This window comes from Siphateles boraxobius, unplaced genomic scaffold (assembly GCF_051911475.1).
Source record: "Siphateles boraxobius isolate OS27281-9 unplaced genomic scaffold, OSU_SipBor_1 66, whole genome shotgun sequence".
NCBI classification, from domain to species: domain Eukaryota; kingdom Metazoa; phylum Chordata; class Actinopteri; order Cypriniformes; family Leuciscidae; genus Siphateles; species Siphateles boraxobius.
This window is the reverse complement of record NW_027509193.1, coordinates 18,119,278-18,133,951: the sequence shown is the minus strand read 5'-3', so window position 1 is coordinate 18,133,951 and position 14,674 is coordinate 18,119,278. Positions and strand designations below refer to the sequence as shown.

The following is a 14,674-nucleotide window of genomic DNA, read 5'->3' as shown; positions in this document are numbered from 1 at the left end:
TTCAAGGGGTGCTACTTGCGTGTTAGTGTGTGTGTTAAATACGATAAGCAATGGTTGGACAAAGTACACAACTTCCTTACTTGAGTGTAAGTACAGATACTACTGGACAAATATTACTCCATTGTAAAGACTGATTTTTACTTGGGCCTAAGTAAAGTACAGAAGTGTTTGTTTTTAAAAGTACTTGAGTATCAAAAGTAAAAAATAAATGCCAATGCATTGGTTTATTATTGTTGTATGTAATACTTACAGTAGGCTACCTTATGCCTCTGAAGCAACCTAGTTGAATACACCTACCAGTTTGTAATATGTGGAATTAAGAGCTTTTAGAATGTTACAAAACCTAAAGAAATTAAAATGAATTTACAAAAAAAAAAGACTTCAAATCATCTTCAACACTCCTGCCACCCGCATAAAAGAAGTAGGCTACACATCTATCCATTCATGCACAGTTGAATCAAGTGTTCCCTTTCAAGGGAACTCAAGCTGCGTCAAGCTGTGGGAACGCCTCTGCGTGTGTGCGTCATGAAGCACGTATGGAATCAGTCCAATGGAGAGACGGAACGTCATAGGCGGGTGACGTCATCGACCAGGAAACTATAAAGCACCTCCAAAACACAAGCGCGACAGCTTCTTTGCCATCAGTAAGCGCTATATGTGGATCTGTCTCAAGTGTTTTTGTCTGTCAATAAGGAGGAGTTTCACTATTTCCAAAAACTATATATATATATATATATATATATATATATATATATAATATTGAGAGACAATGGCGAGCGAACAACAATTTAAGAAGTGTGTTCCTCCCTGCTCGCGCTATTTAACGAGCGGGGATACACACAGCTTATGTTTTGTTTGTTTGGGAGTGCAGCATGCCCAGTCAGCTCTCGAGGCGGCTGATTGTGAGCATTGCGAGCGTTTGCCTCTTAGAACGCTCCGCTCCCGCCGATCACTCTTTGAGGAGAGTGGTTCGGTTCGCGATCCCCACGGATCGCGTCCCGCTTATGCCGAGGCTGAGCGGCGACGTCATTTGTGGGGATCGCAGATGGATCTAACAGCGGGGCTTGAGACGGGCTCTGCCCTATCTCAGCCATTACCTGTTAGATCCAGTGCCTCAGTCTCAGGTTCGGAAGCACGCTCTGCGGTTTCTTCCCCCTGAACTGAGGCCCCAGTACTGCAACTATCCAGTTCTGAGGATCTGGATGTTGTTAGTCTGGATGCGGGAGATGTCGATGATTCGCCATCTCGCTCTCCCGAAAGTGAGGAGCTTATGGAGGTGCTCACTCGTGCTGTTTCTAAATTAAGCATCGAGTGGCCAGCTGTTAGGCAGGAGTCTACAGAAAAATCTAAATTAGATGACAGATTTTTGCCTTCCCGTTCTCAACCTCCACGCCGGTGCTTGCCCTTCTTCCTTGATCTCCACACAGAGGTTTCGAGATCGTGGAAAAAGCCGGTCTCTTATCGTGTTTTTAGCCCTCAAACTTCCACTTATTCAAACATTGTGGGGGCTAAATCTCATGGTTATGGGGCGATGCCCAAAGCAGAAGAGGCGCTTGCTAGTCATCTTTCTGCTGAAGCTGCATCTTCTTTTAAAGCACCACTTTTACCCTCTAAGCCTCTTAGAATTACGTCAGCTTTAGTGGGTAAGGCGTATTCGGCGGCCGGTCAAGCCTCAGCGTGCCTGCACACGATGTCCATCTTGCAGGCATACCAGGCTGGCTTATTAAAGGATGTGAGTGACACTCAAGAGGTCAGCACTGACGTAGTTCGCGAACTGCGTCAGGCTGCAGATTTATCTCTGCGCGCCACCCAGGAGTCGGCCAAGCTAATGGGCCGTACTATGGCAGCCCTGGTGGCCGCAGAGAGGCATCTATGGTTAAATCTCTCTGGTATGAAAGAAAAAGACAAAGCTTTTCTTTTTGGACGCTCCGCTCTCTCCTCATGGTCTTTTTGGTGATTCTGTAAACACTGTCATAGATAGATTTCAGGAAGAGAAGAAACAGTCGGCACCGTCTCAGAAATGTATGCCTCTTAAAATTCATGTCCCCGGTACTGCTGGGCGGGAGCAGTCCAGGCCGTCAGTCAGCTCCTAACATAGGGATCAACAGAAGCAGAGTGTCGCGTCTCGCGCTCCCCCTTCCAAACAGTGGGACCAGACGCGGCACTCTCAGCCGAAGTCTTCTGGCAAAACTGATCTGAGGACAGTTATTATGGCTAAGAAGGCTTCGGCAAAGAGGAAGTCCTGACACCACTGGTCAGGATGCTGAGGGTGGTCCCTGCCGTGGGAGAGAGGTGTTCACCGCATTACACGGTGCCCGCTCTTCTTCGGTGCCCTCAGGGGCCCGTTCTGCCAACCCCGCCTTCATGCCGGGGCACAGACGGTCCCAGCGAGCGCTTTCCCGAAGGGACGCTCGCCCCCTCTGAGGAGGGTCTCAGAGCAGTTAAGCCAGTCGTTCCCTGCCGGTGCGCCGTTACAGGGCGCTGTGTTTGCTGCTCAAGTTACACCAGAGGCCAGTCTCGAGAGACTGGTACCCTTAGTAGTATTTCTGGCAGAGTGGAAAAGCCTTCCAAAAATATCTCAGTGGGTTCTGCACACAGTAAAAAGGGTTATACTATCCAATTCAGGTGTCGTCCACCAAAATTCAGAGGGGTTCTGCCCACAGTGGTGCGCCCCGAGCAGGCTCTGGTAATGGAACAAGAGGTGAAAGCGCTCCTTCAAAAGGGGGCTATAGAACGGGTTCCTCCTCCCAGGTTGGAGTCAGGTTTTTACAGCCGATATTTCATCGTTCCAAAGAAGGATGGGGGGTTGCGTCCAATTTTAGATCTGCGCCTGTTGAATCGCTCGGTAGGGAAGCTAAAATTCAAGAAGCTCACTATCAAGCAGATCGTGTCACAAATCAGATCCGAGGACTGGTTTCTCACGATAGATCTGAAGGACGCGTACTTCCATATTTCCATCCTTCCACAACACAGGAAGTTTCTGAGGTTCGCCTTCGGGGGCGAGGCGTACCAGTACAAGGTTCTTCCATTTGGCCTAGCTTTATCTCCCCGCACTTTCACGAAATGCATGGATGCATCTTTAGCGCCCCTGAGGTTTCAGGGCATTCGTATCCTCAATTACATCGACGATTGGTTGATTTTAGCTCAGACAGAGCAGATGGCGATCCGCATCGAGATGTTGTTCTCGCACATATTAGAAAGTTGGGGTTGAGGCTGAACGCAAAGAAAAGTGTATTATCTCCTTCTCAGAAGACCACTTTTCTGGGTGTCGTTTGGGATTCGATCTCGATGCGGGCGCGACTTTCTCCGACCCGCATCGCTTCGATTCTTTCAGCTATGAAACAAGTAAAGCTAGGCCAGCTACTCACTGTAAAAAATTCCAGAGACTGTTGGGTCTGATGGCAGCAGCGTCCAACGTTATACCTTGCGGCCTGTTGTACATGAGACCACTGCAGTGGTGGCTCCGGACCAAGGGATTCTCCCCGAGGGGAAATCCCCTCCGCACGATCAAAGTCACGCGGCGCTGCCTTCGTGCTCTGGTCATGTGGAAAGAAACCTGGTTCCTATCCAAAGGGCCTGTGTTGGGGGCTCTTTGTCGTCGCGTAACGGGTGGGGGGCGGTCATGAGTGGTCGTCCAGCCCAAGGTCTGTGGCAGGACCATCACATATCATGGCATATAAATTGTCTAGAGATGTTGGCGGTGTTCCAAGCTTTGAAACACTTCCTAGCAGACCTCAGAGGTCATCATGTGTTAGTTCAGTCAGACAACATGTCGGTGGTCTCGTATATAAATCATCAGGGGGGCCTGCGGTCGCGTCCACTTTACAAGTTGGCCCGTCAGATCCTCCTGTGGTCCCAGGGGAAGTTACGGTCTCTGAGAGCTATGTATCTTCCTGGTTATTTGAATGTGGTAGCACACTCCCTGTCGAGGCAGGGGCCGAGGCCGGGGGAATGGAGGCTCCACCCCGAGGTGGTGGAGCTCCTTTGGTTGAGTTTCGGTCGCGCCGAGGTGGACCTATTCGCTTCCAAGGAGACAACGCACTGTTATCTGTGGTTCTCCATCAGTCAGCCAGCCCCTCTGGGGTTGGACGCTCTGGTACAGCCGTGGCCGAGTTCACGTCTGTATGCTTTTCCCCCGGTTGCTCTGCTACCAGGAGTTCTGGAGAGGGTTCGCCGGGACAGGGTCAGCCTACTTCTAGTAGCCCCGTTGGGCCGGCCCGAGTATGGTTCGCGGACCTAATATCTCTTCTGGACGGCTCTCCCTTGGAGATTCCGATCAGGAGGGATCTACTCTCTCAGGAGGGCGGTACGATATTTCACCCCCCGCCCAGAGTTGTGGAAACTGTGGGCTTGGCCTCTGAGGGGGCCCAGCTCATAGAATCTGGTCTCTCAACTGAGGTTGTTGAGACCATCCTTCACTCCAGAGCTCCGTTCACGAGGAAGTTATATGCCCTGAAGTGGAAACTTTTCACTTCTTGGTGTGCAGAACACCGGCAGGACCCAGTTAACGGCCCAGTGGGTGCAGTGCTGGAGTTTCTGCAGGAGCGTTTCTCTGCAGGGTTATCCCCCTCCACACTAAAGGTGTATGTGGCGGCACTAGCTGCTTTCCATGTCCCTTTCAGTGGAGTTTCTCTTGGGAGACACCCACTTATAACTCGCTTCCTTCGTGGCACTGTGAGGCTGAGGCCTGCAGTTCGTACGAGGGTGCCGACTTGGGATTTGGCCATTGTACTAGAGGGCCTTTCTTTGGCCCCCTTTGAACCTATTGAGGAAGTTTCTGAGAAATTTCTCACTTATAAAACTCTTTTTCTGCTTGCAATCTCCTCACATAAGAGAATCGGAGATTTGCAGGCCCTTTCGGTTGCACCCTCGTGCCTGGAGTTTTCGCCTGGTATGGTTAAAGCTGTTCTATACCCTAGACCAGGTTATGTCCCTAAGGTCCCTACTAATGCTGTTAGACCTACAGTGCTGCAGGCTTTCTATCCTCCTCCTTTTGTGTCATCAGATCAGGAGAAATTTAACCTTCTCTGCCAGGTTAGGGCGTTAGACGCTTACGTCCACAGAGCTGCCCCTTGGAGGAAATCAGAACAGTTATTTGTGTGCTTTGGGCCACCCAGGAAAGGGTGTCCCGCGTCTAAAAAGAGAATGAGCAAGTGGGTGGTTGAGGCCATCTCACTTGCTTATGAGTCGGCTGGTCAGCCTTCACCTTTGGCTGTACGAGCCCACTCTACTAGGAGTATGGCTGCTTCTAAAGCATTGTTGTCAGGAGTATCGCTAAGTGATGTTTGTGATGCGGCTGGGTGGTCCTCACCGCATACATTTGTGAAGTTCTATGAATTGGACTTAAGTTCCACTCCTGGGGCGCAGGTGCTCTCGTCCTCTGTGAGCTAGTTCGCACATGACGGTCATTTGCTCCTATGGCGACGTGGGTATTGGCGTTCCCACAGCTTGACGCAGCTCGAGTTCCCTTGAAAGGAAACGTCTCGGTTACGTATGTAACCCTAGTTCCCTGATAGGGAACAAGACGCTGCGTCGTTTTGCCATACTCCCAGCATGCCCATTAGCACTTCCTTCAGGCCTATCAGAAGCTGTCGCGCTTGTGTTTTGGGGGTGCTTTATAGTTTCCTGGTCGATGACGTCACCCGCCTATGACGTTCCGTCTCTCCATTGGACTGATTCCATACGTGCTTCATGACGCACACACGCAGAGGCGTTCCCACAGCTTGACGCAGCGTCTCGTTCCCTATCAGGGAACTAGGGTTACATACGTAACCGAGACGTTCTGTAAATACAGACTGATCAGGAAAAAAAAAACCGGCTACACAACCATAGCTGTATAATAACTGCCCAACAGCAATACTGCTTTAACAAAGAGCAAAACAGAAATACTTATTTGCCATGAAAATGAAAATTCGTACTAAAGAAATTGTACTAATCGCCGAACTTCACGAAACGTGACCTTACACAAGTGATTGCTGATCGGCTGTCTGTCGCCCGCAAAAATCCAATCCCCTTTTAGAAATGAAAAAAATCATGCCCTGACTAACATAACTACTTTCTACTCAAGGGACCTTGACAGATATGTACTGGAGTAAAAATTACAATATTGTCTTTCAAATGTAGTGAAGTTAAAGTAACAAGTTTCCAGAAAAAATAATACTCAAATAAAGTACAGATACTCAAGTAAATGTACTTCGTTAAAGGGTAAGTTCGGCGTTTTACAAGTAAAGCCCTGTTTTAAGATCGTTTATGATGAAATCGAACGGTTAAGATTAAAATTTTGACTAATGCTGCTGTCCCGAGAATTTTAGGTTAAAAGATTCTTTTGCAGCGATTTTTGCGTGAGCATATCAGTGAACACCCCAGACCACTCGGTGCGTTTCATGTCTTTGTAAACTAAAGGTTAATGCGTTTATATGAATGATTGTTCTAATGCACCTATGAAACCATTGTATAGGTGGGGGGGGGGGGGGGGGTTGGGGGGGGGGGTGCTAACACAAAAACCTAAGATTCTCGGGACAGCAGCATGTGTCCAAATTTTTATCTTAACCGTTTGATTTCATCAGAAACTATCTTAAAACAGGGCTTGTAAAACGCCGAACTTACCCTTTAAGTACGAATGTGCATGTACGATGTACGATAAGTAGCTTATCCTCAGGGCTCTGGCAAGAACGGCTGTGAGCCATAAGTTGTATGTGTCTCTCTCTACAGGCCAGTCTGAAGAAGTTAATGGACTGCATACAGACCGGCGCTGCGGATAAGGTAGCCAAACTTATAGACAAAGGACTTGACCCCAACTACCACGACCCTGATACAGGAGGTGAGGTGTCAGGCACTGCGCTGTTACTTCCTGTGAGAGTCAATGAACTTCCCATTAGTGCAGCTGCCTGAATAATGAATTACTGGCAGCAGAGCATAAACTGGCCCACACATGCTATATACTTATGGAAATAGGGCTACTTGAATATTCAGTGAGTGTTTACAGGAATGGACATTTGCATCTTCTCAAGCGATCCATGCATTTTCTAACAAAAGTCATCTGGAGTTTGAATTATGCAGCAAAAGCGTAAGGTTAACTTTAGACTCAGTGGCTGCTTACTAAACAAACAAACAAACAAAAACACAATTACTGCTCTTGGGCTGTTTAATGAGATGAGACTATTACTGCAGCTCAGTGGTTCAGTTCAATGCGTGTCAACAAAGGACAGCCACTTATTAATTTGAATGAAACAGGGCAGCATCTTTTATGCCATATTAATACAAGTTTTTAGCGCTTTGGTGAGCTGGAGATGTGGCAAGACATTCTGTGAAAGTCATTTTATGGAAAATAACTATGCAGAGTAATATTAGTGTCCATTTGCAGCAGAGTGTGACGTGTCAGACAACTACCTTGAGTGTTGTTCACAGTTTGTTTTTTTCTGCGTTGCAACAGAGTTGATGTTGTGCTTGGCAGGCTGACAGTCATTTCTCAAAGCAGACCCTGCTAATGTGGAGTGAGAACTGATGCACTCTTTGCAACCACTAGGGGGCTGATCTGGAAAACTATGATATTTTGTTGCATTTACAGTCATAGTTTACCCAAAAATCAAAATAATGTTGTTCATGTTGTTCCAAACCTAAATAATGATTTGTTTGCAGTGGTTAACAGCTTTATGATATTTTTCAGTAGTACTCAATGTATTGTGTGTGTATGTACTTAAATGTATTTGGGGACAAATTTGTGACCTGAAGAAAGGTAAACATGACAAAACCTAATTTGTAAGAAGAGTATAAAAATAAATATTGGAATAAAAATATTGAAAAATAAACTAAATGTTTCGGTTAGGGTGTGGGTTAGCTGTATATAAAATCAATAGAAGTCTATGTAATGTCCTCATTTCGGCAGATAAATAAAGTCAAGTAAACGCGTGTGTGTGTGTGTGTGTGTGTGTGTGTGTGTGTGTGTGTGTGTGTGTGTGTGTGTGTGTGTGTGTGTGTGTGTGTGTGTGTGTGTGTGTGTGTGTGTGTGTGTGTGTGGCAGAGACCCCACTCACTCTGGCCGTGCAGACTGAGTCGGGCGGAGGGGAGAACATCAGGGTGCTGGTGATGGGTGGAGCTCACATTGACTTTAGGGCAAAGGATGGCTTGACTCCTCTCCACAAGGCTGTCAGAGCACATGGACACACTGCCCTACTGGTAACACATATACAAAACCACAACAGAACCTCAGTCTCATGATCGGGATGAAATTATACTCATAACTAAATATTAATATTTAAATCTAAGTTTTTATCTTTTTTAGACACTGCTGTCTTTGGGGGCATCTCCTGATTATAAGGACCGCCGTGGGCTCACACCTCTTTACCACACTGTGCTGATAGGGGGGGACACCTCCTGCTGCGAGACCCTCCTGTACCACAGAGCCAAGTTGGGGCTCCGTGATGAGAATGGCTGGGACGAGACCCATCAGGTACAAAGAAATGCTGAGAAGAAGACTGTGTGTGACATATACAGGAAACACGTGCCATTTCATAATTGTCAGTGAGTGTTATTTTAAACATACAATTTGAATTTTCTTGAATTCAGATTTTCAGTTATTCTTATGCTGATAAAACAATTTTATACTTCTTTCAAAAACATTGAACGAAACAAAACCCCAAAATGTTATTTTTTCTTCTATTATATTATTGTCCCAGCTTCTTTCAAGTACCTATTATATTAGATTATATTGTTCTATTATATTAGATTTCATTTAGCATTATAAGTTTTAATATTATTATGGGTATTATTACAATGATTTACTTTTAAACTACTGTAATACAGCAGTACAGTGGGTGAAAAACAGACTCACTAAGTTTCTGTTCCCTTTAAAAAGTCACCTAAGCTTTTTTTTGCCATTCAAGTTCAGGGGAAAAACATTCAGAAACTTTCTCAGAGAAAGTCCTTATGGGGTATTTGACTTGGTATTTGACTGAAATCCAGATTAAATGTTGAACAAAAGTAAAGTCATTTGCAGTCTTAATTCAATTATCATCAAAGCTAGAAAAGTATAATTCACTGTAAATTTTACACATTTAAGTGAAATAATAATACTACAACAAACATAATACAAACATAGGTATAGGCAACAGAGACAATTTCGAATTTCTTTCAAGCACCACTGGTTGAGAATCTCTGCTGAGTCTTTGTCCTCTCTTTGTGCATGTGTGCATTTCCATATCTATTTTGATTCTTTCGTTCTCTTCCTCTCACTCTCACATTCACTGCGGTGTTAATTAGCAAAGGTGTCTGTTCTGACAATGTATACAAATCTATTCTTCTCTCTCTCTTCAACCTTCATGTCAAGTGACTGTTTCTGCCTCTTCCTATCCATTTCTCTTTTTTCTTTCCTCCTCTCTGAACGATCCTGTGGGTCCTTTGCTGTTCTTTATCCATCCTATTTCCTTTCCCTTTTTTCTCTCTCTCTCCCTCTCTCCAGGCTTGTCAAAATGGGAACTCTCAACACTTAGAGCACCTACTTTTTTATGGTGCAGATTCCTCATCCCAGAATGCCTCAGGAAACACTGCCCTGCACATATGTGCATTATATAACAAGGTATAACTGCAATAAAAGGCACAAAAATCAAGACATATATTAAAATCTACATGAATTTCCAGGCTGGTTTATGCTTGTTACTGCTGGTTTGGTTCCATGCTCTTCATCCTCATAATTTAAGCCATGCTTTTCACTAACTGGTAAAGCTGGTACCATGGTTTTTCTAGTGATGCTTTAAAGGTCCCTGAGAAGGAATTATTATTTTGTGTACAAGTGGTATATTTACTACGGTGCTAAACTTTATGAATAGTTCTTACTTTATTTTATGGCCTGGATCAGATGTCTTGTGGCTGTTATTGGCTAATTCTACTTTTAGGAGAGCTGTGTCCGAATTCTGTTGTATCGAGGAGCCAATAAGGACATAAAGAATAACAGTGGGCAGAACCCCTTCCAGGTAATTATTAGACTGTCACTTGCACGTTATTTTTTGGGTTTGTTTTTAAACGCTCTGCATATTATTAACAGCTTAAACAAAGTAATTAAAGAAAACCGAACTCCAACAAACACTCTTCCAGCCTGATAAATATATCCTTCTGTTACAGTTAAATACTCTACGTTAGCATAATAATAATACTTATAATGTGCAAGATGATGTAAATTTCATAATTCTGTCAGCTTATTTAGTGCACGTCTCTGTTTGATGGCAAAACTGGAGAAAAAACTCTTTATTGGAGTCTTTATGATCAAGGTTTTAAAATGTGATGTTTTGTAGTGCTTATAAACACATTTTTTAATTTTGCACTTCCATCTGGTGTTGCTAGTAGCACAGAATTGACACATTTCCCTTGTTGTTTTGTAGTTTGTAGAGTGTTATCGTGAAGCATTTTTGTATGCTATTGCGAGTCCCAGGTGGAGTGAAGCTGCAGCGAGCCGAAATAGTTTTACTTAACCTCAGCCATCTCCACAGACCCAGCTGTGACTGTGATCATGCGTTTGTGTTTAATATGGAGGAAAGTGGATGCGTGTGTGTGTTTGTTTAATATTATGTTATTCCCAAGCCTTGCGTCACTGTGCGTCATTCACAGATGCAAATATTAAGCGTGTGTGAACTTCTTTTCCAGGTGGCTGTGATGTCTGGCCATTTTGAGCTGGGAGAAATCATTAAAAACCATCGAGAATCAGACGTAGGTAAGGAGCGGAGATTTATTTTGGTTGTGCCTGTATTTTTATTCTGTGTTATATAATTCATTTGCCTTGCAAACTGTGTGACATTTGGAGCTTGATACTTTTGTCTCTCTTTAGCTGTGTTGCGATTCACACAGTCCCTAAGCAGTGTTCACTGCTCCCAACACACTCAGCAGGGGAAATGTTGAAGTTCACTTTATTTGTAATGCTTTGCAACGTCATCAAACACAGATGACACGTGCATATATTATGAAATCTATTTCGCAGGACAGTATTGGGGCAATTGGAGTGTACTTCTGTCTCTTTTTTCATCTCTTCTCTCTCTGTATTACTATTTCTCTCCTAATTTGATGTCAGTTCCCTTTTTGGAGTCTCCGAAGTATGCCCCCCAGAGGAGGGAGAGCTCACGTACTCTTGGATTGCCCCATCCTCACCCCTTCTTGCGGGCCAACAGTGACAACAGCATGAACGTACCAGACTGGATCGCCTTTCCCAATGCTGCTGGATCGAACATTGTCTCTGTGCAGGTAATTTATGAATGTGTGTGTGTGTGTGTGTTTTCCCCCACCAAAATGTTATTGTGTGTGTGTGTATATTTACACTACCATTCAACTTTTGAAAGGTAATATATAATTAGTAATATAAAAAGTATTTTTTTTAATAAATATTAAAAATGTGTATAAATGTGAAAATTATACATTTAAATTCATTAAAGCTATTCATTAGCATTCCTGTTCATCTCAATGGGAGTTAAGGGACTAACTGGGCCATACTAAACAGTCAAACCGTGGTTTGACACTGGGTGTACAGTATTGTTTTACTCTGTTGATTTGCACAAACTAATTACCCATAGATTTTAACAGAAACTTGCATTGTTACTCTACTTCTCATTGTATTTGTGTATCTGTCAGGGTCTAAAGCATGGCGGCACCTTGCGTAGCTCCAGCAGTCCCCGTGGAGCACGAACCCGTTCCCCATCCCGTGGCCGAACAGGTGACAGAGACGATCGAAGCCGGCAAACGCGTGGAAGACAAGGGTGAGAAAGAGTAAAAAAGTAAAAGGATTATAGCTTGTCATTCATTGAACCTCTATGCCTAAATCGTCATCAATATACACGTCTTCATTTCTATATAAAAATGGCCACTGGACTGAGTAGAGCCGGTAATAATTAATGTGCATTAAAAGAATGTTAACCCTGTTGTCTGATATGTGTGCCTTTGTAAGTGCGGGCTCCATCAGTAGTCAGGGCACAGCAAGCGGGCAGCGGCGGCGTCTCTACAGTGCCGTGCCTGGCCGTGTGTTTGTGGCCACCCGCTCGCACTCGACCCAGGGGGACCGTGAGATCAGCTTCAACAAGGGAGACAAAGTCAAAGGTGAATGTGTGTGTTTGACTCTTTGTGTGTGGGACAGGGGCAATTATATTCTGTCTGTTGACAAGAGTGCCATTAAATGTGCGTTTGTTTCTGTATGTTTTTCACAGGTGTGGATAAACGTTGTCTGTGTATGTATTCTGGTGATACGTGTTGGTATGTCAGTAAATGTCTGTTTGTGAGAATGTCAACGTGCATGCAAGTTTGTGTGTGTGTGTGTGTGTGTGTGTGTGTGTGTGTGTGTGTCATGTTTAGATCTGTCACCATAGCTTGCATATATGCATCATATCATATCCCATCATACATTAGTAAACTCTTAAGTGATGGTGACTTTGCATGTGATTTGTGATTTAATGTGTGTGTGTTTCAGTGAGTGTTTATCAGGGGCGTCATGCACCTATGTATTACTGTTTTTAATGTTTTTTTTATCAAATAAATGCAGCCTTGGTGAGCATAAGAGACTTCATAAAAAAAAAAAGAGTAGTATAAATAAAAATGTAAATCTATGGATATAAATTTCTCTGGCTTAGAAAGCCAAATCATTGAGCTAGAGTTAAATCTCTGATCATTTTAGACGCATACATATAGGCCTAATTGTTTAAATATACTAAAGGGTTAATTCACCCAAATAGGGGAAAATTCTGTCACTAATTACTCACCCTCATGTTGTTCCAAACCCATAACATTTTCATTCATCTTCAAAACACAAATGAAGATCTTTTTGATAACATCTGAGAGATTTCTGTCCCTCCGTTGACAGCTATGCAACTAAAAGTTTGATGCTTCAAAAAGTACATAAAGAGATTGTAAAGAGAAACTAACTCGTATGAATTTTTCGGTAACACTTTAGATAACAGCCCGGAAAGTACTGTGTAATTAAATCGATTTTACAGTGTAACTTTCTGTAATTATAGAGTACCTATAAAGCACTTACATGTAAGTATAAGGGAACAATATGTAAAGTTTGGGGAATAAAGGGGTAACAACCAGGAGAATTAAAAAAATATTTATACTATAAGTATTATAGAACTAAGGGGTACTTATTCTACTATTATGATACAACAATCTTACATTTGGGAGCAATTTAGCAAGAACATACACTGCGTACCATTTTGTAATAATGGTGTACCAAGACATACTGTATAGGCTTTTTAAAAATTACAGGGTACATATCTGTGACCCTGGATGTCAAAACCTCATATGGTCATTTTTTTGAAATTGAGATGTATACATCACATGAAATCTGAATAAATAAGCTTTCCATTGATGTATGGTTTGTTAGGATAGGACAATGTTTGGCAGAGACATTTGAAAATCTTTAATCTGAGGGTGCAAAAAATCGAAACATTGAGAAAATCGCCTTTAAAGTTGTCCATTTATGTTTGCGATTGTGCTGCATTCACTCACAAAAATACATTTTTATACATTTACGGTAGGAAATTTACAAAATATCTTCATGGAACATGATCTTTACTTAATATCCTAATGATTTTTGGCATAAAAGAAAAATTGATAATTTTGACCCATACAATGTATTGTTGGCTATTCCCACAAATATACCCATGCTACTTAAGACTGGTTTTGTGATCCAGGGTCACAGCATTTATCTATGAATTTATGCAGTTTTTTTAATTTATTTTTTTATTGCAACTTTTGCTTAAATATTGGGGAAAGATACACTTGTTTCATGAAGTGGTGCTTGTTACCCTCTTGTTCCATGTAGTTACAGGGTAAGTACAATTACAAATACATACACAATCTTATATCACTGACTCGGAAATCTTTATTTGAAAAACAACTTAATTCAAACCAGATTTACAACTCTTCTTTTTCGTTTAAAACTGCTTTTTAAAATCAATTCCTTTCAAATGCTTAAAGGGATAGTTCGCCCAAAAATGAAAAGACATTAGATGAATACAATCGGAGTTATATTAAAGGGGTGGTAAAATGCCCTTTTCACAAGATGTAAAATAAATCTCTGATGTCCCCAAAATGTGTGTGTGAAGTTTTAGCACAAAATACCCCACAGATATTTTTGTACAGCATGTTAAAGTTGTCCCTTTTTTGAGGGTTGGCAAAAACGCACCATTTTGTGTCTGGCCCTTTAAATGCAAATGAGCTGCCTCAGAGGACGGGGCGGGTTTCAAGAGCTCTTGTGTGTTAGCAGAGCGATTACCTCACGTAGACACACTAAAATGACAGAAACTGTGCTGACTTTAATGTTAAAACAGAGTCAGACAAAGATAGAGAGACTCAAGAAGTGACAACATGTAGGATGCAAAAGGACGTCTCTGAATGGTTAGTTGCTGAATTTATGTTGCTGATGTGTAGTTTACTATCTTCAGTTAGCATATTCTGTCATGATAATCTATAAATCGCTCGTATAAGTTAGGAGCTGTTGTGAGATGCACAAAGAGTGACTTTTTTTTGCATGTGAAAAGAAGGATGCTAAAGTTTGAGCTAACTCACAAATGTACTATTATGGCTCTTTTCCACTACACAGTACCAGCTCGCCTCAGCTCGAATTGACTCGCCTTTGTTTGGTTTTCCAATGGGTAAAAGTTGTACCTGTATCTGCTTTCTGGTACTTTTTTCGTATCACCTC

At 42.9% G+C, this 14,674-nt stretch overlaps 1 protein-coding gene across 1 annotated transcript in view; it reads left to right on the top strand.

Moving 5' to 3' along the window:
* Window positions 1-14,674, top strand: part of shank1 (SH3 and multiple ankyrin repeat domains 1) — a 140,999-nt gene that overhangs the window by 63,368 nt on the left and 62,957 nt on the right. The window contains exons 5-13 of the mRNA XM_077212665.1: window positions 6,712-6,820; window positions 8,021-8,175; window positions 8,282-8,449; window positions 9,458-9,574; window positions 9,891-9,968; window positions 10,636-10,702; window positions 11,057-11,226; window positions 11,611-11,735; window positions 11,924-12,072. Of these exons, the coding sequence (XP_077068780.1) occupies window positions 6,712-6,820; window positions 8,021-8,175; window positions 8,282-8,449; window positions 9,458-9,574; window positions 9,891-9,968; window positions 10,636-10,702; window positions 11,057-11,226; window positions 11,611-11,735; window positions 11,924-12,072 (1,138 nt within the window). The remainder of the gene's footprint in view (window positions 1-6,711; window positions 6,821-8,020; window positions 8,176-8,281; window positions 8,450-9,457; window positions 9,575-9,890; window positions 9,969-10,635; window positions 10,703-11,056; window positions 11,227-11,610; window positions 11,736-11,923; window positions 12,073-14,674) is intronic.